We start from the raw sequence: 23,866 nt of genomic DNA, 5'->3' as shown, positions 1-23,866 counted from the left end.
TATAATTCAAATTATCATAATTATAACTACATTATTAATATTTATTTTTATTTTTATTATCATAATAATAATATTAATTTATTAAATAATTAAATATAATAATAATTATTATTATTAATTTATAAATTAGTAATTAACAATAAAATTGTAGTGAAATTTTAAATTATAAAATTTATTCAGTTAAAAATTAAGTAAATATAATGATAATAATAATAATAATAATAATAATAATAATAATAATAATAATAATAATAATAATAATAATAATCTTATTTATTATTATATTATTATATATTATGATGTATAATCCATATTTAAACTATTCACCGTAATAATAAATAAAATAATATAATATAATTATTATCATTTGTAATTAATAATTTATTAAATAATATGTATTATTATTTTTTATAAATAAAAAATGATAAGTATATTTTTAGTTTAGTGTTTAAATCAAATATATATACTTTCAAATCTTGATATTTTCCAAACACGTGAAAGTAAAGTTATTAGAAATCATATTCCCGGGATTCATTTTCCCAGGAATCATTTTTCTCGCCTACTTTACTTTCCCGCCAACTAAACATGGCCTAAGGGGGCAATAGGACCTTAATGCTACCTATATAGGAACATTCTAACATGCCAATATAAATATGTACCTAAAGTCCACATGATCGCAATAAATACTCCAAAATTGAGCACTCATTGTGTGCAAATATAGCCGTATATGCAGAAATGCACAAATATACACATTTTTTAAATCGAGATAATTAGATAACAAATTGTAAATTAAAATTTGCATAAATTCAATAGGCCAATATATATAGCAATTTACAAATAAGACAGAAAATAGTGGGCACTTGCATTCCTTGCAAATATAAAACCTTATCTGTAAAATTGGTGTTGTGATAACGAAATTCCCTCCAACTATTTCTTTCTACCTTCTTCTTCTTCTTCTACTCTCTTGTTACAAAGTGTAATGCACTTAAATTGAGATTTGAAGACAATATATCTAAGGTGGAAGATGAGAGTGGCGGTGGTAGGAGGCGGCGTGAGTGGGCTAGTGGCGGCGTATGTGGCGGCGGAGGGCGGCGTGGAGGTGGTGCTCTATGAGAAGGAAAATTACTTAGGCGGCCATGCCAAGACCATTGATGTTGATGCAACTTCTCTTGACCTCGGATTTATGGTTTTCAATCGAGTAAGTCATTTTCTACTCGATAATTTAATTTTTTTTTTGTAGGTTTAGTCCAATTTATACAAGGAAAGATCGGATTTTGGAATAGAATTACGTTAACATAAGATTTTGGCATTTTTGCTCCAAAAAATAACAAATGTAGTTTTGGATTTACCGACATTTCGGACAAGCTTTTGTAAGTTTCATAAAAGCCAGATTAAGGGAAAATATCGCTAAATATTTGATTTAATGTCTACTCGAAAAATTAGTACTCCCTCAATATATAATTAAAATTTGATAAAAAAAATTAATAGAATATATGTTCAACGTTAATTTATATACTAAGTAGTACTAGTATTTTATAGTAAAATGTTTAGATCTATTTATATAAAATGTGAAAAATAAAATGAGTCATTTAATAAAAATCGTCTTAAAATAAAAAGGTGGAATAGATATTGGGGGATGATGGAGTATTTGTGTTATAAAGTGTCGGACGAAATCCAACTAGAACGTCAGATTAAATAAGTTCACAATTTTTTTATGGACTTTGAATATGTAAATTGATACATAGGCTAATTAATGTTTCGATTGAAGTACTCCCTTCGTTCTCTCATAGTTGAGTCATTTTTCTATTTGGAAAGTTCCCTCTTTTTTTCTCACTCTCTTACTTTATTCTCTCCATTTTTTTCTCTCTTTTAATTTTTTATCTATTTACAACACATTAAATATCAATTTCTTAAAAATTTCACCTCTACTATGATTGAGGGAACGGAGGGAAGTGATTATTCTACCACCATATAATTGAAAAGGTCCTAGGAAACAATATCGTATATTGCATATTAGTGACTAGTGAGAACAAACTTAATCATGTTGGCATGATTTGTCAGTAGTACTAGTACATTTGTAGAGTGATTTGAGGACTCTTATAATCCTTGGTTTACTTATAGGTTAGGAAAAAGTTCACTAGCATTGTAGCACACGTCTTTTGTGTCTTGTAAATTAGCTTTTTGAAGTACATTTATTTTACAATTGGAGACAATGATGTGACTTCTTTTACCTTAAAGCATTCGCAACGCGTCTCGTTGCGGTCTCTATCTCGTCTCGGAGAGACGAGACGGCAGCAAGAAGATGTTGCATGGATGCGTCTCGGTCTCGTGTCGACGGGTGTTTCGTCCCGGAGGGACGGTTGGCGCGCGCTGGTGCTAGGCGTGACGTCCACTCACCGGCCCGCGAGTGGGCGTCGTCATGCTGATGCAATAAATCATTTTTTTTTAAAAATCGAGTTTAATTAAAAAAATTAAATAAATATAAATGGTAATGTTACCGTTTTTTACAGTTTTCAACGGTATTTTGCTTTTTTTAATTTTTTTTTCTTTTTTTACTCTATAAATACTCCTCTTTCATCCTCATTTTATACACACAGACACACATATATTCTTCTCAAATCATCTCTCTTTACTCTCCAATTTTCATCTCACATCTCCAATTTTCATCTAAAAAATGTCCAGCGACGGAAACGAGGGCGGCTCCGGCGGATATGACTTGAACGCGTTTGGCGACTGGGGGGGCATGTACAATGTCTTGGGTGCTGCCGGTTCCGGTTCGTCGACGCCGGGCACCCAAGGCTCGTCGACGCCGCCGGCGTACCAACCACCCTATTTTGATGTGGATGCATACCCTCGTCCCTCCGCCCCGATGTATGCGCAATCACATGGATTATCCCAAATTAGGGAGGATTTTCCGGATGAACCCAATCCAGAAGGAGGATGTGGCGGTGGAAGCTCCAGGGGTCGCGCATTCGACGTCGTGGAAGAAGAGGAGGAGGCGACCGAGGAGGAGGAGGATATAGGCCGTCATCCATACAGCCGAGCAGACACGATGACTCTGTTCAACGCTTGGGTCAGCGTCTCGTACGATCCCATCATCGGGAATCAACAAACCCGCAAGTATTTTGGGAAAAGGTCACTGCCGCCTACAAAAAGAACAAGCCGGCTCGGTCCCGCCGCCGTACCCTGAAGATGCTCCGCAGTCATTTTGACCGCGTCGACAGAGATGTCAAAAAAATTTGCGGCATCTACAAGAATGAAGCAGCTCAATACCAAAGCGGAGCCAGTGGAGCCGACATTATGAGAGCGGCTTTGCGAGTCTTCATTGACGACAACGGCAAAGAATTCAAACATGTCGATATTTGGGAGGCCGTCAAAGACGTTGAAGGTGGGCCGACGGTGTCCAGTCCAGCCAGGGCTCGAGCTCGAAGCGCACGAAGCAAACGTCGGGAGGCCAATACTCGTCTATTGAGGGCGGGTCAGGCATCGCCTCATAAGAGGCTGGGGGCACGACCACCGATGCAGGGGGCTCCTCCCGTGGGTGCCGTCGGCCGCAAAGGACCAAGGCGGCGAAGGTGGCTAGAGGGAGGAGGGGCCGAGGCGAATCAAGCCAGGTGGGCTCGGGCCCGGTCTCGGGCTCGAACACCCTATTGTCCATGTACTTGACCGCCACGATGGCGGACACTTCCCGCATGACGCCTCCACAATATCAAGCCCATCTTGCCGGAATTGAGTATATGGCAAGACAAATTGGTATTCCGCCTCCAGGTAGCTTGAGTGCACCGCCACCGCCTTCGGGGGATGATTCGCCGGCGGAGTAGTTTTTTTAATTTCTATAAAATTATATTTTAAATTATGTAATTTTTATTTTTTTAAGGATTTTAATTATGTGTTTTTTTTATTTTTTTAAATTTTAAGTTGTATTTTTATTTTATTTAATGAAGTGTGTTTTTTATTAATAGAATTTGTTGGAAAAAAAAATAAAAAATGAAATTGAATGAATAGCTAAGGGATGAGATGGTTAAGAGACGGTTAAGAGATGGAGGATTGCAGGTGTTGTCTCTTAGTTAAGAGATGAGATGAAAAGTACAGTAGGGCCCATGAATAGTGAAGAGATGCGACGGATAAGAGCCAGCGTTGCGAAGGAACTTAGTTTTAAAAAAAATTACGCTAAAAGTAGCTATCGCTTTTAAGTGGTACAAAAGTCCCTATCGAAACATGTTTATAGTTTTAATCAAACTGTTTTATTTTTGTTATTTTATACATGGGTTTATGGTTTTATAAATTTTATTTAAGACCGATATTATATTTTGTGAAATATATATAAAAACAGTACTTTGCATTCAATTAAGAAATAGGAAGTCGCATGAATTATTATTAAGGGGGAAATGTCAGCTAAGCAATGGGGTGGACAATGGACTGCAGTCGTTATCATTTGCGTGGCTGTAGCTTTGTACTTTACTGTTACATATGGGCCAATAATCTTTGGGCTTTTAGGATTTACTCTTTTTCAAAATTACTATCATTTTCATGTGGTCCATACAGTTTTTAACAGATATTTTATTAAATTCGACCATTGGATTTAAGAACGTTCGTAATAGAATTTATACTCCCTACAACACAGGTTTTAGTATAATTGATAAAGTAAGAGAGAAATAAAGATATGTTAAATAGTGTTAGTGTAGTGTAATGATATAAGTTGTGTAAGAAAAATGTGTTGTTTAACAATTCTAAAGTTAGAAAGTTCATACTTTTCAAAAATGGATGGGATAATAATTTGGTTAATAATTATTTAATTTAATAATTGATATTAGTGTTGATTATTGAAATAATAAATAGTGTGAACACCTTATTCTAGCCAAATCTAAAAAGTAAAAAATATCCATGAGAAATTTACCCTTGTACCATATGCACACTCTACGATTTAACCTTGCGAAAATTGTGCACTCAATTTAAATGTTAAATTGTGTAGCAAAAAGTTAATCAAGAAACGTTTTTTATTTTTAATTATATTTAAATAACTTCATCAAGAATAATTTTGTACATGTATTATTTCCATGTTATCATTGTGACGAGAAATGATAAGCTACATGCCTTATGTGAGCTCCTTATTTTAGCACCGATTCCGTTTGACGCGCGTTTAACGTTGTTTGTTTCGATTTATATATTTAGTTGGATTCTAATATATTAAAAACTGTTATTGAAATCTTTAATTTCATAAAAATTATAAAAATCAAAGCTCAATTTGCTTGTTTTCTCTATAATTTTAAATAAATTAATAAAATAACAAATCAAGCTTGGATTTTTATGAATTTTGTGAAATTAAAAATTTCAATAACAGTTTTTAATGTATTAGAATCAAACTAAATAAATAAATCGAAACGATCAATATTAAACTTGCGTCAAACGGGATCGGTACTCACATAAGATATGTAGCATATCATTCCTCATATATTATATTTTTATTTAGCTACTCTAACAAATTACAATGAGATACAACATGACAAACAAATTAAGTTGAATTATGTAATCTCATCATGATTTTGAAGTTAAATTACATAAATGTTGCTATATGTAACCTCTTTTTGCTCGAAAAAATAAGAGTTTCAGTTTTCCATTGCTCTCTTATAGTTCTTGAAATTTAGAAATGTGCATGATGTGTAGCTAACTGTTTTGGAGTAAATCTCTGATGCATAAAACATGATGAGTTACGATTTCACATTGTTCAAGAATTCTAGTTGATCAAGATCAACAACATTTTCATGAAACAATTGAAATCAACAACAGTTTATCAAAGCTTAATAGGGTGAGACATTTAACAGGTTACCTATCCAAACATGATGGAATTCTTTGAGAATCTTGGAGTTGAGATGGAGCTCTCGGACATGTCGTTCTCAGTCAGCTTAGACAATGGCCGAGGCTGCGAATGGGGCTGTCGTGGCGCTCTCTCTGGATTATTTGCACAGAAGAAGAATGTGTTGAATCCCTACTTTTGGAATATGATCAGAGAAATCATCAAGTTCAAGACTGATGTGCTCGAGTAATTACTACGCTTCACACCTCACACTTACGCTCGTGTTTTTTGCTGATCTCCGTAAGTACATATGTTCCCGAACTATTGCAGTTACCTCGAAGATCTTGAAAACAATCCAGACGTCGATAGGAGTCAGACACTTGGGAGCTTTGTGCAATCACGTGGTTACTCTGAGCTCTTCCAAAAGGCCTATCTTGTGAGATGATTTGGATATTTTTATGTTGTTATTATGTGTGGATTTGATGGCAGCAGTTTGGTTATGTGTGTTTTCAACCGTCTGATTAGATTCCAATCTGTGGCTCGATCTGGTCGTGCTCTTCCGAAGGAGTGATGAGCTTCTCTGCATATTCCATACTTTCATTTTGTCGAAACCACCATCTTCTGCAGGTATGCTTGATAATTCATGTTTTCTTCCGATTTGGGCTGGCATTCGTTGAGCTAATGAAGCGTTGTGCAGCTCTTTGGCCGCCCTCAATGGCTTACTGTGAAGTGGCGTTCACAAACTTATGTCAATAAGGTAGTATTTCGACATCTCTCTCTGTTTTCGTATTCTTATTGTTGAGATTCTGAGATGAATTTGTTGCCATAGATGAAGAAAGTGCTTGAAAGTAGAGGTTGTGAATTAAGAACCAACGCTGAAGTATGTTCGATTTCAGGAAATGATGAGGGTGAGTACTCAGTCTTCTATTGATATTTTTTCGTCATGTTTCATGCTACTATATGAATTTCAATTTTGATGTGATTGAGAGTTTCAGGCTGCGTTGTAAGGACCAAGGACGGCTCTGAAGAAGCGTATGATGGGTGCATAATCGGTGCTCATGCTCCGGATGCTCTGAAGATGTTAGGAGAGCAGGCGACGTTTGATGAACGAAGAATACTTGGTGCTTTTCAGTATGCCTATAGGTGTTCCATCGAAACCTTTCTCTCGCTGTCTGTCTCTCATGCTTGTTATTCTAAACCGTAAATTCGTTCTCTGACCTTGATGAGCAGTGACATTTACCTTCACCGCGACATAAGTCTAATGCCCAAAAACCCGGCAGCATGGAGCGCTTGGAACTTTCTTGGATCCATCAATGACAAAGTTTGTGTCACATATTGGCTCAACATTCTACAGGTCACCTTCGTCATGGATGTTTCCCGTTGTCCCTTCTGCCGGTGCTGATGTTGTAAAAGTTTCGTTTTTTTCATTTTGTGTAGAACATTGAGGAGAAGGGCCTACCTTATCTGGTGACGCTCAACCCGCCTTCCACACCTCAACACACGCTGCTGAAGTGGTCGACCGGCCACCCCATTCCGTCCGTTGCTGCATCAAAAGCTTCATCTCAGCTAGATCTCATACAAGGGAAGAGAAGGATATGGTTCTGTGGAGCATATCAAGGTGCATAGAAAAGCCGTTTTCACTGCTCATGCACGACGCCATCTACTCCCATTATATACTTATGTTGTTTCTTCGTATTGTTCTCTCAGGCTATGGCTTTCACGAGGATGGACTAAAGGTACGTGCATGACTAAAGCACACAGCTATCTTCATAGATTTAAGAAAAAGTGACAGATTTTGCCTAACATTTAAGAATATTTAGAATCCTTTTCATGTATTAATACATCATTTTGAATTGAATTCATTAGAAGAGTTGATCATGGATTGTAAGCTTAACCTTTTAAGTCTTATAACAGGCAGGAATAAATGCTGCCAATGGCTTGCTTAGAAAAAATTGTATTCTAAAGAGCAACCCCAAATACATGGTACCTTCTTGGCTTGAAACGGGGGCGCGTTATCTTGTTACTAGGTTTCTTGAACGTCTTATAGCTACGGGCAGCCTAACGTAAGTTGCAGATGCAATACTCTTTCTTCTTGTCTTTTCCATTAGTGTATTTAGAAAAAGGAAATTTTTCATCCAATTATGTTTTTGTTTAACCTGTTTGTAGAGTGTAACATTATTACACGTGCTGCGACAGATTATTGGAGATCGGAGGTACTATGTACACCTTTGAAGGCAGCAGGAAAGGGAGCTTCTTGAAAGTGACTTTGAGAGTTCATACTCCACACTTTTATTGGAAGGTAGTAATGTATTTTATTTGTGTCTTGGAATACAATTTGTGCATCGGAGATCATATTCAAGTATAATTGTACAGCGATGAATCGTTTTATGGTTGTCTTGTTTAGGTTGCAAAAGAAGCAGATTTAGGCCTAGCTGATGCATACATTAATGGTGACTTCTCTTTTGTTGATAAGAATGAAGGTTTGCTCAACCTTTTCATGGTGAGGAAATGAATCCAAATTTATCTTCAATGTTGCCAGATCTAATTATAACATTTTCAGCTAACCCGAATTCCATTTTGCAGTTGTTTATCGCGAATAGAGATTTGAATACTTCAACTGCACAGCCGAATAACAAAAGGTAATAACGTGAAACAGATTTTATGTGTTCGTATGATGTGATTTTTTCCAATAACTGTACGGTAAATTTGACCTTGCACGCTTGTAGAGGATGGTGGACACCGATGCTCTTCACATCAGCCGTTGCTTCTGCAAAATATTTTTTCCAGCACGTGTCGAGACAGAACACAGTAACTCAGGCAAGGCGTAATATCTCAAGGCATTATGACTTAGTAAGTGTGTACTAGAAAATCTTGTCTTCCAGCTTTGCTCATACAGTCTACTTAACGCGGATCACAAATTTGTCTGTGTTGTTTGCCAGAGCAACGAACTCTTCTCGCTCTTTCTGGACGTAACAATGACATATTCCTGTGCAATATTTAAGGTGAAGAGAGTGCTCTTCTTATCTTTATTTTTAAGAAATATACACCTAATGTTGCTGATCCCTTCTGATTATCTTGATAGTCTGAAGGTGAAGACCTAAAGATTGCTCAGCTCAGGAAAATTTCTCTTCTAATTGAAAAGGTGACTTTTTTAATTGCTTCAATCTAGAAAAATGGATATTTCAAAGGTGATTTTATTTGATCATAGGCAAAGATCAGCAAGGATGATCACATTTTGGAGATCGGGTGCGGTTGGGGAACTTTAGCAATTGAAGTCGTTAAAAGAACCGGCTGCAAATACACCGGTATCACCTTATCCGAACAGCAGCTGCAATACGCTGAACTCAAAGTAAAGGAAGCCGGCCTGCAGGTTTTAATAACTCTTATCTGAAAACAGTTTATTTATTCAAGTTATATGAAATTTCTTTACAATACATATATGAAATATTGCATCAGGATCACATAAAATTCCTTCTGTCTGACTACAGACAGTTGCCAAACAATGTGAAATATGACAGGATAATATCATGGTAAGTTTTGTTTCTTCATTTTTTTCGAATAGGAGTGTTTATGACATTGATATTTATGGCAGAATTTGGTAAGTGCAGTGAGATGTTAGAAGCTGTAGGTCATGAGTTTATGGAAGAGTTTTTCCGGTGCTGTGAATCTGTGTTAGCAATAAATGGCCTTCTCGTTCTTCAGGTCAGTCCGGTGGAGAAACCACGCGCTTACATCACTACTAGTGCCATGATTCTATTAGTTGAAGTATGTGCAATGCTGTGTTTGTCAGTTCATATCGATACCAGATGAGAGGTACGATGAATATAGGTGTAGTTCAGACTTCATCAAAGAGTATATATTCCCGGGAGGTTGCCTGCCTTCACTAAGCCGAGTAACATCAGCCATGGCTGCTGCCTCGAGATTCTGGTAATCAAAACTACAGTCTACGGTTATACCTCATTACGCACAAGGCCATATTTAACGTGAGAAGAAGTTAACACTTCACGTTTATGCAGTGTGGAGCACCTTGAAGACTTTGGAATCCATTACTACCAGACACTCAGATGCTGGCGCGAAAACTTTCTCAAAAATGAAAGGTAAGAATCAAGAAAAAAATTCAGCCTCAAGTGAGAAAGCCATCCTAATCCTAGACTTTTTCGATAATTTTGTGGTGCGCAGTCAAATAAAGGATCTGGGATTCAACGACAAGTTCATCCGAACGTGGGAGTATTACTTCGACTATTGTGCTGCAGGATTCAAAACCTGTACACTAGGAAACTATCAGGTTTACAAACTTATAGCTGCTTTTCCTGAATCTTTGTAGAATTAGCTACGAATGTTGAAACTTTTTACGATCTGATGTTCTTTTCTTTCCAGATTGTGTTCAGTCGACCTGGAAATGTCGCAGCATTTGGTGATCCTTACAAGGGTGTTCCTTCTGCTTATTGACCGGAAATTTTTTCTCGTCTGCCACTATTTTTTGGAGAGGTTCAAGAGTAGTTTGACATTGTCAAATTATTATCATTTTTACTATTTTTTATGTTACTCCATTTTGAAAGGAACTCAAATTGGTATGCATTGTTTGATTCTGTGTAAAAGTGACAGTAAAAGAAATGGTTGGATGTTTTGTTGGTTTATATGAACTGATTCTTTATCAGTCTCAAGATTTAGACTTTGTTCAGTAAAATCAAATTTAATATGAAAAGAAAGGGAACTATGAAGAAAATACCCGTCTTGATCGTGACGAAAATCCAAATATATATTGCTCAAGAAATCAGCCAGATACACAAAACTGTTAATTTGTACAGAGGTGGGAACCAGGAAGCAAATGGAATCTCCTATAACTTCACTATATAATGACAAGCAATCATATGTCTCTAGAATAGAATGCACACACTATGCTAATAGTAATATGCTGTCCAGATGAGAAAACTGAGATAATATACCAATAGTCATGAGATTCCCGAAACCATGAACCCGGTGTCTTCCTTTGGTTACCCGTATACTTCAAGAAAATTGTGAGAGAATGAGGCAGGATTCCGTTTTAGTAGTATGTCTGCGATCCAGGGGAAGATCAGTTCTCCACTGGAAAAAAACTGATGTCTCACAACACCACCAGAAAGTTACTGGCAGTCGATCTAATGGATCCGGTCTACATTATCCTACAGATGCAAGAATCTGATTCGTCCTCTTCTGAGTCGCTCACGTCACTGCAAGGCAAAAGAATGGAACATTCATTAATGAGGAGTATGAAGAGCAACTGGTTTCCATTTGTAGCATCCATAGAGAATGTGTTGCTAATGTAAAGAAAATCTGTTTCACTCTAACTGCATCGGCTTCCATACATTTGAGGCTCGAGAGATGTATTTTGACTAATGTGTGAAACTATTCAGTACAACCAATGGAAGATTATGACGAGCACCGTTGATCATGCACCACCAAATGAAGAGCTACTGAAATTCTCTGTAAAACAAACTAAGCGCCGCCAAAAATGTGTCGTATATATTCTTCCTAGCTAGCAACAAGTGTCGAGCGTAGTCAATCTATAACCTTATCACGAGTGAAAGAAATAATGCAACCATGCAGTGACGGTGCTGAAGCCTAATCTAACAGGGACGTCAGGTCGTGTACATTTAGCCAAAACATCAGTGATTATATGATTGGAAACAAAAATAAGAGCACAAAATCAAGCATAGCAACCAACAAAATCATCAATTCATCCATCATCTACAGTCTATTAACTTAATGCAGTTCCTTAGTCATAAATTGATCAGCATATATTGAAAACCTCAAGAACTCACAAGCATCAACTACAGCAGCATCAACAACATAAAAAATAAAAAGATCCTAATTACCTAGGTTGAAATTCCAAGATTTCTGCAAGCTTATCTCCATTGTTATCCATCCAATGAACTTTCCTCTTAGGTTTATCCGACTTGTTCGCCAATCCACCGTTGCTGGAAGGCAACAATGCCTTAGACTCATCACTCTCCTCAATCATAACTACCTTTGGAGACTCCAAGCTATTGCTCACCTCTATCTTCACACCATTATTACTCATATCCAGCAACAAATCTAAACCTCACCAAATTTCAATTCACACACATCGATCCCAACATTCATCACCCTCACTCAACTCAAATCAAATCAAATCAAATCAAACCCCAGGAAATTCAACCGATTACTTCAGAAAAAGTCAACGCAGAGATTGACCAAAATAGCAATCAAATTACACAATCACAAAACCTAAGGGGGAAGTGCATTGAAGAGATCCTGAGAAGAAGACTAGAGAGCCTGATTTGGGGCAAATTATCAATAGCAGAAAACAAGCTGCTTCTTCGACGAATCAGAACTTCAACATCGATACACAACTACTGTGATAGCACAGACTGCTACGATTTGATGAAAACCACTTGAACTGAAATTGAAAGATTTGTGAGAGAGAGAAAAAAAGAGAGAGAGGTGTTTAGTGTAGTTTGTTGGCAGCGGTGAAGGCTTTATGTGAGCGATATTTGATGATAATTAAATCATCAAAACATATTCACGTCTGGTTCCTAATTGGCTGCTGAAAGGTCGTTAAATTGGCCAATAGATCCAACGGCTCAGATTTGACGGATTTCGTGTTAGGTAATTTCGTTATTGTAGATGTTAATTGCTTAGTTGCAATCACTGATACAGACTGAAGCTATGCAACGAGCTCCATCAGCTGAGGAGACTCAGGGGCCGTCGGATCTTCAGCTGAGTGATGTTTTAATCCTAGCCGTAGGATTTGAAATGTTAGTTAAAATCTAGTTAGGTGCCAGTTTAAAAGGAATGAGAGGGAAAACTTGTACAAGAGAGTTTTTTCCCAAATTCAATTTGTAATTCTTCCAAGTTTTTTAATACAATCTTCGAGAATTCTTTCCAAACACTTTGTCGTCATTTCCAATCAAACACATCTCCGATTCAATTCGTTACAAGTGGCGCCGTCTGGGGAACGGCGGAGGTGGTGTTGATATTTGGCATCTGTTTGAAGCTCTGGATCGATTCCAATGGCTTCAAGATTTGAAGCGGAGAAGTTCACGGGCAAGAACGATTTCGGTCTTTGGAGAATGAAGATCCGAGCGTTGCTGATACAACAGGGTTTGGCGGACGCGCTGAACAAAGATGATCCAGATGCGGTGCTCGATGAGAAGGCCAAGGTTAAGCGGACGGAAGTACTCGCGAAAGCGCATAGCGTGGTGGTCTTGAGCTTGGGCGACAAGGTTTTGCGTGAAGTGGCCAAAGAAACCACGGCAATCGGAATTCTTGCGAAGTGCGAAGAGTTGTACATGACGAAGTCGTTGGCGAATCGGCTTTTCATGAAGCAAAGACTCTACTCGTATCGATTCACAGAAGAGAGAGACATCTTGGAGCAGTTGGAAGATTTCAACAAAGCCATCGATGACCTCGAAAATATTGATGTGAAGCTCGGGGAAGAAGATAAGGCTATACTCCTATTGAATGGTTTGCCTAAGTCCTATGGCCAGATGAGAAATGCCATCTTGTTTGGAAGAGATGGGACTGTGTCTTTGGTGCAGGTTCAATCAGCAATCCGATCTAAAGAAATCCAGCGATATGGGGAGAAGGGAAGTGAGCCGCCTCAGAGAGTCTTAACATAAAGAAATTGAGGGGCAAGAAGCCATTCAAGAAGGAGAAGGATGCCCCCATAACTAATGGCATTGATCAGAAAGAAAGGGAAACACGTTCTTGCCACTGGTGCAAGAAGCCGGGCCATCTAAAGAAGGATTGCTTCGCATGGAAAAGGAAGCAAGCGCAAGAAGGTAGCCCCTCCAAATAGAGCTCTGATTGTGTGCAGGAGATGGAAGTTCCACATGCCTTGAATGTTATGGAAAAAGGGTGTGGAGAGCCATGGATTCTGGACTCAGGTTGTAGCCTGCACATGTGTCCAACTCTTGAATTATTTGAGGAGATTTCAGAGGCGCATGGTTCTGTAGTTCTGGGAAATAATCAAGTTTGCAAGATTGAAGGGATTGGCAAGGTTCGCTTCAGGCTTGATGATAATTCTTCTGCCATATTGAGTGAGGTGAGGTACATACCAGAGGTGAAGAGAAACCTAATCTCCTTGGGGATGCTGGAGAGAAAGGGATGTTCATTTCACTCATCTGATAGAGTTATGGAGGTGAGGAGGAGTGGAGTTGTGGTTATGAAGGGAAGAAGAAACGGCAGCCTGTACTACCTCTGTGGATCAGCAGTTGTGCTGAGTGATCAAGCGAATACTGTCAGGGCAGAAACTCAAGAGGTTTGGCACAGGAGATTGGGGCACCCAGCCATGGGTAGCATCAAGGAATTGATACAGAGAGAGGTCATATCTGGTGTTGATGAAAAGCCCAGTGGACCTTGTGAGGAATGTATCATGGGAAAGACCAAGAAGCTGCCATTTCAGAAAGGTAAACACACATCCAAGTTTCCCTTAGATTACGTGCACAGTGATCTATGGGGACCTTCCCCCATGTTGTCAATAGGTGGAGGGAAGTAATATATGACAGTGATTGATGACTATTCAAGAAAATTTTGGGTGTATATTCTTAAAGAGAAATCTGAGGCTTTCTCAAAATTTAAGGAATGGTGTGCTATGGTTGAGAAGGAGAAAGGGTGTGTGGTAAAGTGCCTTAGGATTGATAATGGCTTGGAGTTTGTGTCAAAGGAGTTTGGGGAGTTCTGTCAGTCTAAGGGCATTAAGAGGCATCGTACAGTTCCATTGAATCCCCAACAGAATGGTGTTGCAGAAAGGGGAAATAGAACAATTATGGATAGGGTGAGGTGTATGCTTCTTTCTTCTGGTATGGAGAAGAGATTTTGGGCAGAGGCTGTGGCTACAGCTGTGAAACTAATCAACAAATGCCCATCTTCTAGCATTGATGGAGATACACCAGACCTGAGGTGGTATGGGAGCTATGGTGACTACTCTCACCTTAAACCATTTGGCTGCAAGGCATTTACATACTTGAAGCAGTCTAAATTAGATGCCAGGGCAGTGAGATGTGCAATGCTGGGGTATGAGACTGGTGTGAAGGGTTATAGGCTCTGGTGTGTGGAGCCAGGAAATCACAAGGTCTTGATTAGCCGAGATGTGACTTTTGTGGAAACTGAAATGCCATTCAAGTGCAAGAACCAGGTGATACAACAACCTCAGAATGTGGCTCAGTTTGAGGTGGTGGATGATGGGGAAATTGATAAGGGAACCACTAGACAGCAAAATGACGATGAGGAGTCTGAAGCAGTTGAAACACAACCAGAATTAGCAGGATATCAGCTAGCTAGGGACAGAACTAGAATTAGCAGGATATCAGCTAGCTCGTGTTAGGTAATTTCGTTATTGTAGATGTTAATTGCTTAGTTGCAATCACTGATACAGATTGAAGCTATGCAACGAGCTCCATCAGCTGAGGAGACTCAGGGGCCGTCGGATCTTCAGCTGAGTGATGTTTTAATCCTAGCCGTAGGATTTGAAATGTTAGTTAAAATCTAGTTAGGCGCCAGTTTAAAAGGAATGAGAGGGAAAACTTGTAAAAGAGAGTTTTTTCCCAAATTCAATCTGTAATTCTTCCAAGTTTTTGAATACAATCTTCGAGAATTCTTTCCAAACACTTTGTCGTCATTTCCAATCAAACACATCTCCGATTCAATTCGTTACAGTTATCATTAATGAAGAGCTTTCTAATTTAATTACAGTCTCACTCATACTATATTATATTAATTCAGCCTTTTGTTTTCAATACATTTCCAATTTCATTCTTCATAATAATAGAAAGAGATAATACTCCAGTTGCTAAAATCATAAACTATCATCAAAATATGGTATTTTCTAGAAATTTAAATGTGATCCTAAATATCATGAACTTAGAAATTTTGTGATAATTTCTAGTTACTGAAATGTTGTTGTTATGAATTTAAATGAAAAATAAAATCGAACATGCCACCTTACCCATTCTCTTCCACCTCACTTCTGTGTGTATTGTCAATATGTTTCATTAAAAAAATATTTTTTTAAATTAATCTATTGAAAATAAAACATTACCTAAAATGAAATAACATCATAAATATCATAGATGCTAAAATCATCACACAGATCTCAGTCTCACTCATATTAATACTGTTTGATGTTTTCATACATTTCCAATTTCATTATTCAACGTGCAAATATTTCATAATAATAAAAACATATATCATGGACTTAGAATTTTGTGTCAGTTTCCAGCTACTATTGATATGATGTTTTATGATTTTTAAATTTCAAATAAAAATGGAACATTTACATGCCATTGCGTCACTCATTCTTCCACCTCACTTCTATCTCTCTTCATCTCTATAGTGAAAAATGAATTTTATTGCTGAAACCAATTAATGATAAGAGGAGAGGTCCATAATACTTATACCGTGACTTCAGTTTTTTTATATATTGATGTGGGATAGTTGTATCTCTCAGTTTCAATTTTCAACTCCATTCCTCAAACTCTTGAGGTGAAGCTTGAAGGGGTTGAGACTTTTTTTCTGATCGATTAGACTACTGACCCAAATTTTAAGTCCAGATATACTGCAGGGCCATCGATATTTTCGTTTCAACCTAGATATTACCACTGAATCAAATAAATCTGACCAACAGTCTGCAACCCACTTTGATACAATAATAGAAATCAATGGGTTCTATCCTAAAACTAATTAGTGAAAGAGCCATGGATTTATATAATGATTTTAATTTTATTCGTACATTTTTTTAGTATAAAATAATTAGTATTTTTTAGTTTCAATTATCAGACAATCTCACTAAACGTAGCCTTAGTTAAAGCAGTACTACTAGTTAGCTTTCAGCTCAAGGAAATTTTAAGGGCAGTTGCTAATAAAAAAAACAGAAAAATTACCATGAATTTTTGAAAGATCGAATCTTGCTATACAAATTCTGATTCATTGCGCGAAATTAAGATTTTTGGATTACAAGAACGCATCTTGACCATAGAGAATCCCATGTCGCCTTTACAATTTGTTGTTCATGCTCATGAGAATAGTTTTAGGAATTTTTGAAAATGAATATTTATACTTTTGTCAGTCATATAGAAAAAAACCCCGAATTTCTAAATAGAAATAGAAAAGAAAATCGAAGCCCACCAGATTTCTGTGGCTCTGAGCGCGCCTCCTCACCTCAAATATTTATAAGACATAAATCATGAAAAAAACAGAAAAACCTCCAACACAAATTTCAGCTAAAAAAACTCAAAGATTAGCTTCTAGTCAATGGCTGCTGCCTCAGTTTCTGCCTCTGCCTTTCTTGGGAGCTGGGGCACAGGTGAAGACCACTCCTTGCTGCAGGCAAAGGTGGCCGGGCCGCCGCAACTCAGGGTGGCGGTACGGCCACAGCCAATGATGGGGAGTGGGAAAGGCGGCATCTTTGCTCCGGCCGTCGTCGTCACAAGAAACATCATTGGAAAGAAGAGGTTCAACCAGCTTAGAGGCAAGGCCATTGCTCTTCACTCACAGGTAACCAAAATCCCACCATTTTGTTATCACTCAAAATACATTTTTAACCAGCAGATTTGAACCTTTTTTTCATCTGTTTAGGTGATAACGGAATTTTGCAAATCGATAGGAGCTGACAGCAAGCAACGGCAGGGGCTTATTCGGCTGGCCAAGAAGAACGGGGAGTGGCTTGGTTTTCTTGCTTGATTCGATTTATGCTTTCGCGATGATATAGTAGAACAGAACATGTATTCATACACATTCAAAACACAACTCTTTTTCATGTGACATGAATACCTCTGTTTTATTTGCTCTTTCATATTAGATTGGATGGTAGATGAATGAGCTGTTACATGTTTTGCTAATATTCAAAATTTATAGTAAAAAGTTTTACAACAATCTGCTCATCAAAACACATGTAGAATGAAAATGAAAATATCCTTCACATTCATAATATAACAGATAGACTGAGAGACAAAACACCAGTAATTCACTAGGAAGAGAGGATCGCAGCTCTCGGTTAAGTTTGGGAACTTAATCAGTAGCATGATTCGACAACAGCATAGGCTCTTGCTTCACACTTGGTATCGACTTCTTGGTGCTCTACTTTCTCTTCTCGAATCATCCTGTAGTAACCGAAAAAAGGATTAGAACGTTAAGAAAAGGAGGCATCTGAGTGTGCGATACTCAAGAAGAGAGATTAAAACGCACATGAAAGCCGTATGAGATCTCGTCAGTGGTATCAATCACTTCCTTCCACTTCCTTCCAATGGCCATCTGCATGGCAAAGATGAAAAAAATATCAATAAATGCCTGAAGCTTCTATCACTGCAAGGGCTTGATATATTTCCACTCCTACAGTTCTGCTAGCATTTTTATAAAATACAAATTTTAGTTTTTAATCGTATAAATGGCATGGAAAAGTTAGTGTCCTTGATGTCCAACCACATGGGCATAAAGGACATGTTGAATGATTAAACCAAATCAATTCTACGGAAATGTGATTTCCTGCTTCAAGTAATGGTCATGGCTCTTTTACTTTGTTCCTATCTTAATTTAGCCCCGGATTAAGGGGTTATCATTCAAAGTGCATAAGCTCTCCACAAACTTAACACCTTTGAGTCTTAGCCCATTCTATCATAGTAACCTAATAATATATCTTTATAGAATAATGCTGGAGTGATGCAAGTATGGAACAAACAGTCATTATCACAAGATGAGATTTTACTCATCATGAATTCTGTTCTCTATATTATCTGAAACCGAAATTAATAAAAGCATTGACTTGATTAGCTATCTAAGGAAATACCTGAGCTGCTTCATTGGCTGCAGTCTTGGTCCATAACGAGAGTTTATCTTGCTTTTGGCGCACACTGGCAACCACTCCACATATCTCATCAGCGTCGTCAAACTGCTCTCCGATAAGAGCCATTAACTAACAAACAAAACCACAGAAAGAAATGTCAAATTGGAAACCCCATACATCCATCAATCATTTTTTTCATAATCATCTAGTTAGGTCTAAATGTAAAACACATAGTAACCAGAAGTGAGAGACAACAATTTCTTACAGTTGAAAGCCACATGCTATCCAGATCAGTCTTTTTGTTGCTAGTCACAGTCCACTTGCCCCCATTAGCACACTCGGGGTCTTCCCATTTGGGCTCCACTCCAGCTTTAAATAAGTGAAAATCAGCATTTGCAGGGAACTTGCTAGGTCTAAATATCTGGTCATATAAACTGCAAAAAATAAATCACCATTTCAGGAAAAAGTCATAACCAATGAATTGTGTTTCTGCAGATGACAAGAAAATGCCCCTCGCCTACCCATCCCCACCCAAACTTATATTAAGCAACTTAAAACTAGTTATTGGCTTGGAGCATTGGAGATTCCCATAAGCTTCAGCTATTTAGCAATGGAAAACAGCACAAACATGCAGACCGATTGAAGAGAGAAGTTGCAAAAGATGGAAAAAGTGCAAAATACAGCAGTAAAATAAACCAAACTACAGAGTCCAATTATAGTACTAGATACTACTTGAATTTCGATTGTTAGTTTGTTAAACCTCGACAAAAATTCCCCTGGTTAGGCACGCACAATCTCATTACAATGCTAGAAAGGCTCACTGTTATATTTTTGCTTCCACGGGAACTAAACCAAGTTAAATGAGAATGAAACAAAGCTTGAGAAACCCATCAGTTGGCTCAATTTGGTTAAGGTACACACCTAGCATTTTTGTATGCTCCTGATTTCAGAATTATATTTTATACATCATAATGCTAATCAATCTTAGTTTTGATGGACTTGACACTTATGTTGTGCATTATTGCAAAAGTCTCTTGACTTGTTTGAGAAGGATTCAGAATAGTTTTTATGCTTTTAATATCAATAAAACAAGATAGAAGCAAACGTTTAGAGCATCCACAATAGGAATAGCCCAGCAATAGCCTAGCCACAAACTCCTCCTAGCGCTAGGCGATTTTTTTTTCGGAAAACCGCTAGGCGGTTGCAATTGTTCGCCGAGCGCACCGCCTAGCGCCGGGGCTCGGCTAGGCGGTGCGCTAGGCGCCATTGTGGATGCTCTTAGGCAACAAGCCATGAGAAGGAGATCCAACTAAAGATCAAATTCACAATCTTGACTTGGGATTCACATTCATAGAAGCAAATGCTATTACTTTAAGTCCTTCAGAGCCAATACTTGCATCTCTAAAACTCAAGACTCGCAGACACAACCAAATCCAAAGTAATAGCAATCAACTTCCAACACATACTTACAAAATAAACAAATAGGCGAGAATAAATAAAATAAATCAAAGCAACAAGCTTGAATGTCAAATCGGAAATAATTAAATCAAATTTCTTCGTCAAATCAAATATTTGGAGGTCTTAATCGGTGCGTACCACCAGAATTCTTCGACGGTGTCGAATGTGTATCCCTTGCGAAGAGAAGAGCCCCAGGCGGCGCCGCCCTGCTTGGGCTTGGACTGGTTATCGAACCAAAAGGTCCACTTCCTCTCGAGCTTGTGCTGCTGCTTCTCCGCGTCGGCCACCTCAGATGCCATTCCACCAAATCTAATCACCGATAAAAAAGGGTTGGGAGAGAAAGGTGTTGAGACACAGATATTTGTCTGCGATTTCAATGGAAGAGAGACACTGTTAACCATGGTTAGACTTGAGGACCTAGTCATATAAAATTAGAAAATTTTAATATATGTACATAATGTCTTAATATTTTCAATTAAATTAGAATAAATTAATTTATTAGTAACAAAAAAGATGAGTGAATTTTTTTTTTTAAGAAATTTACATGTTTACACCAAACTCAAATTCATTTATGGATATTTATTAACACCAAAGTAATTTTACCTCAATTAGTTACACCAAAATCAAATCCAAAAGAATATTCCATATCCACCTATTTTTTTTATGCCTTTTCAATTATACTTACCGAGTCTCATTATATGCAAATTCATTCCTTATTGCAGAACTGCAAAACTACACCAAATTCAGATTTTAGATCTAGATTATTATGGATGAGATGCGCAAATGTATAAATTTTTTTCGCCTTCATCACGAGCCTATTTTACTTTAGCCCGTGGCAATTAAGTCATAATATATTAGGAGGATTTAACTTCATTCCAGAAAATATATTACTTCGTTCCAGTAGGTTTTTCCTTTATTCCAACAGATTATTACTTCATTCTAGTACGTACATGCAGTTTCGCTGTCGCGTACCGTTCTTTCTCTCTTCAATATCTATCACCGTCGCCACGGTGCTGACAACAAAATGGAATGATAGCCTAATTAAATGGTGTAATAAGCACATGCAATGGTGTCAATGGCGAAGCCACGTTGCGGCCAAGGCCACTGATCCCCCATTAATTTTTCGAATTACTATATATTATTTATGCAAACGGAAACATTCATGTAATATTTGTAGCGCAGTTGGTTGTGTCCTGGGGGCAGCGTCTTTTGACTTGTATGACGACGCAAGTTCGAATTCCCTCTGGCGACATGTTTCTTCACTTTCTAGTATGCTTCTCTTTTCTTTTTACTTATGCAATATACAATGCTGCTTTTTTTCACTGTTCTTTCTACTTATGGAATACAATGTGTATATTCTAATAATTTAGTTCTCTACCTTTTTATTTATTTTCTTGTACACCACTAATTATGTTAATTTTAAATCTTTATCACTTCATAATTGAAATTTATTTCCGTCTGTATTATATTTACATAAAATTTGAAAATAATAAATATTAATTACTCTATATCGAACTTCAAACGTCACCGACATCGAATGAACTCTATAACTATCAACATTGACTTGGGCCCCCATCGTAAAATCCTGGCTTCGCCACTGAATGGTTTACACTATTTGAATGAAGTATGTGTAGGCATTTGAAGTCTTACTGGAATGAAGTAAATGTTAGAGTTTGTATACTAGAAATCACCTTTCGATTTATTGAATACTGTAAAATTCTTATTTTATTTTCCAATGGATGAAACAAATTATTTTTGTCATAATGTTGTTATGTTTTACATTTAATGGATGTTTATTGCATGTTTAAATGTATAAGTAACTTAACAAAGTCTAAGTTTTTGTTTTAGTAGACTGGTTGTGGGCGTCGTCCACTTTAAGGTAACACGGTCAGTTCTGAACAAAGAAAAATAAGAATTTCACAACCCAGATAGGTTTAGACTACCTATCGTGAAAGGTTGCAATGCCAGTCCGCATATTTCTAAGCCTTACTGAAATAAGATGACATTGGTGTGGTAGAGCACTAAATTAGATCTAACAGCGAGACAAGTCTTTATGCTATCTACTGAAAGACAAGGTCTTGATAATTATTTATTTCTTAATCAATGTACGTTAGCATTGAGCATACGGTATTAATTATGCACTACTTTGACTTACCAAATGGTGCGAGTTTTTCGCAATCCAATAATCCTGGTATATTGGGTATTGGTGATTAATATCTAGCGGTGCTAGGATTGCTATTATATTGAATCGTGTGCGAGTTGAGTATCGTTTGATAACGTCCTCAAGAGGAGCTCGAAACAAGGCTTTATTATTCGGAACCTAGATAGTTGGAGTTTGATTACTCTATGAATAATAAATAAGCGTTTCTTGCTAAGTCCACTCTTAGAATTAATAAGATGTTAATTAATTAAGTTCATATCATACACTAATTAATTAATGGGCGTTTCTATCTTAAGCGCGGGAAATGAACGACAAACAATGGAAACCCGATTTACTTATAATTTCGGATTTGGATGAGCAGTGCAATGTTACTTTTGTAGTGGCTGCTCGTAATATTTCAATATAAGTTTGTATTAAATTGTAGGCTCAATTTAATTAGTAAAAAGCTAATTGGGGGAGACCATATCCAAAACCTTCCATAGATACCTAACTGGGTCCAATATGTGACTTAATATAAATAGGAGAATAAAGGAGATATAAAATACACTTATTATTTTATCAAAATTTTCGTCCCCGTCTCCTACACAGTGAGGGACGATTTTTAGCTCTCCTCCGTGAGATAGAATTTTGTCTTCTTTATTTAAGTGCTAGTATTCTGGTGAGATCAGCCGACACTGATATCATCATACAGTCCGGGAACTAGTCAGAAGATCTGTGGTTTAGTACTCAAGATCAAGATCTTCACGTGGAGAAGGCACTAGCTATCTTCGATTCTTTGGAGAATTTCCAAGGTAAAATGGTTGATCCGTAGAAAAACATGTTTTAGGTTTCAATTACACTTAAAAGCATGATTTTATTCAAGTTATGAGCATGATACATGAGATAATTGCGCTAATAAAATTTGTCTAAATATTCTCCTAAATAGATCAGAATTATTATGTAATTGGTTTATGTATGCTTCCGCTGCCAACCCCTTCTATTGGTATCAGAGCCAGTCTTTGGCTCTGATTATTTGGATTTAAATTTCGCAAAATTCATGTACGTATGTGTTATTTGATTGCGAAGTATGTTCTTGTTTTTTTTTTGTTATAATTTTATGCATGTTGAACTCAAGAACAATCGAATCAAAGAACTTGAATTGTTCGAGCACACGAGACGTGCGATCCGTCGACGCTTGCACCGAGACGGATCGCGCGATGTGCGCCCGAAGTAGGGATGTCAAATTAGTGGGAGCGTGAGGCGGCGATCACGGGGCGACGCGCAGACGAGCGAGGGCTCGTGCGCACCGCCGGACACACCTTAGCAGAATGGCGTAGCTGAAAGAATGAATATGACCTTGTTAAACATGGTCCAATCGATGATGAATTATGCACGGTTACCTATTTCATTTTGGGGACATGCCTTACTTTCCGCAAATCATATTTTAAACAATTTACCATCAAAATCTGTTCCTACTACTCCGTATGATTTGTGGACTGGGCGCAAGCCCAATCTAGAATATCTCAAGATATGGGATTGTCCGGCTCATGTATTGGAAAATGATCCAACTAAGCTGGAATCTAGGACAGAGGTATGTTTGCTTATAGGTTACCCTAAATGATCGTAAGCTTATGAATTCTATTGTCTCCGAGATAAGAAAGTCATCGTGAGCACT

The 23,866-nt window shown here is 37.5% G+C and overlaps 4 protein-coding genes across 5 annotated transcripts; 2 read left to right on the top strand and 2 right to left on the bottom strand.

Moving 5' to 3' along the window:
* The first annotated feature begins 845 nt into the window (after positions 1–845).
* On the top strand, positions 846–10,454 carry LOC121776105. 2 transcript variants are annotated; one of them, XM_042173239.1, is made up of 24 exons: positions 848–1,198; positions 5,823–6,040; positions 6,125–6,230; positions 6,320–6,421; positions 6,492–6,551; positions 6,624–6,702; positions 6,790–6,937; positions 7,025–7,148; positions 7,232–7,412; positions 7,502–7,530; positions 7,709–7,857; positions 7,991–8,093; positions 8,199–8,294; positions 8,378–8,433; positions 8,521–8,644; positions 8,734–8,796; positions 8,877–8,936; positions 9,003–9,164; positions 9,251–9,324; positions 9,403–9,496; positions 9,585–9,721; positions 9,811–9,891; positions 9,974–10,079; positions 10,172–10,454. In XM_042173239.1, exons 1-24 carry the CDS (start codon positions 1,025–1,027, stop codon positions 10,241–10,243), a joined length of 2,598 nt encoding a protein of 865 aa, XP_042029173.1. In that variant the 5' UTR covers positions 848–1,024; the 3' UTR covers positions 10,244–10,454. The 2 variants fall into 2 exon arrangements, with proteins under 2 accessions (XP_042029174.1, XP_042029173.1); XM_042173240.1 differs by lacking the exons at positions 9,403–9,496; positions 9,811–9,891; positions 9,974–10,079; positions 10,172–10,454 and having other exon boundaries at positions 846–1,198; positions 9,497–9,593.
* Positions 10,455–10,535: 81 nt separating this feature from the next.
* On the bottom strand, positions 10,536–12,325 carry LOC121775861. The gene is made up of 2 exons (XM_042172938.1): positions 11,650–12,325; positions 10,536–11,004 (listed from the first exon to the last, which is right to left on the bottom strand). Exons 1-2 carry the CDS (start codon positions 11,853–11,855, stop codon positions 10,947–10,949), a joined length of 264 nt encoding a protein of 87 aa, XP_042028872.1. The 5' UTR covers positions 11,856–12,325; the 3' UTR covers positions 10,536–10,946.
* Positions 12,326–17,003: 4,678 nt separating this feature from the next.
* Positions 17,004–17,606, top strand: LOC121777688 (protein PROTON GRADIENT REGULATION 5, chloroplastic-like). Its single transcript, XM_042175028.1, has 2 exons — positions 17,004–17,308; positions 17,390–17,606. The coding sequence occupies exons 1-2, from the start codon at positions 17,066–17,068 to the stop codon at positions 17,492–17,494; spliced, it is 348 nt and encodes a 115-aa protein (XP_042030962.1). The 5' UTR covers positions 17,004–17,065; the 3' UTR covers positions 17,495–17,606.
* A 12-nt stretch (positions 17,607–17,618) lies between these two features.
* Positions 17,619–20,459, bottom strand: LOC121777687 (eukaryotic translation initiation factor-like). The gene is made up of 5 exons (XM_042175027.1): positions 20,190–20,459; positions 18,859–19,027; positions 18,597–18,722; positions 17,999–18,064; positions 17,619–17,913 (listed from the first exon to the last, which is right to left on the bottom strand). The coding sequence occupies exons 1-5, from the start codon at positions 20,450–20,452 to the stop codon at positions 17,863–17,865; spliced, it is 675 nt and encodes a 224-aa protein (XP_042030961.1). The 5' UTR covers positions 20,453–20,459; the 3' UTR covers positions 17,619–17,862.
* Between the last annotated feature and the right edge of the window lie 3,407 nt (positions 20,460–23,866).

The sequence above is a fragment of the Salvia splendens genome, chromosome 18 (genome assembly GCF_004379255.2).
Source record: "Salvia splendens isolate huo1 chromosome 18, SspV2, whole genome shotgun sequence".
Classification (NCBI taxonomy): domain Eukaryota; kingdom Viridiplantae; phylum Streptophyta; class Magnoliopsida; order Lamiales; family Lamiaceae; genus Salvia; species Salvia splendens.
The sequence above is the reverse complement of the archived record's forward strand: the minus strand, read 5'-3'. Positions and strand labels throughout refer to the sequence as shown.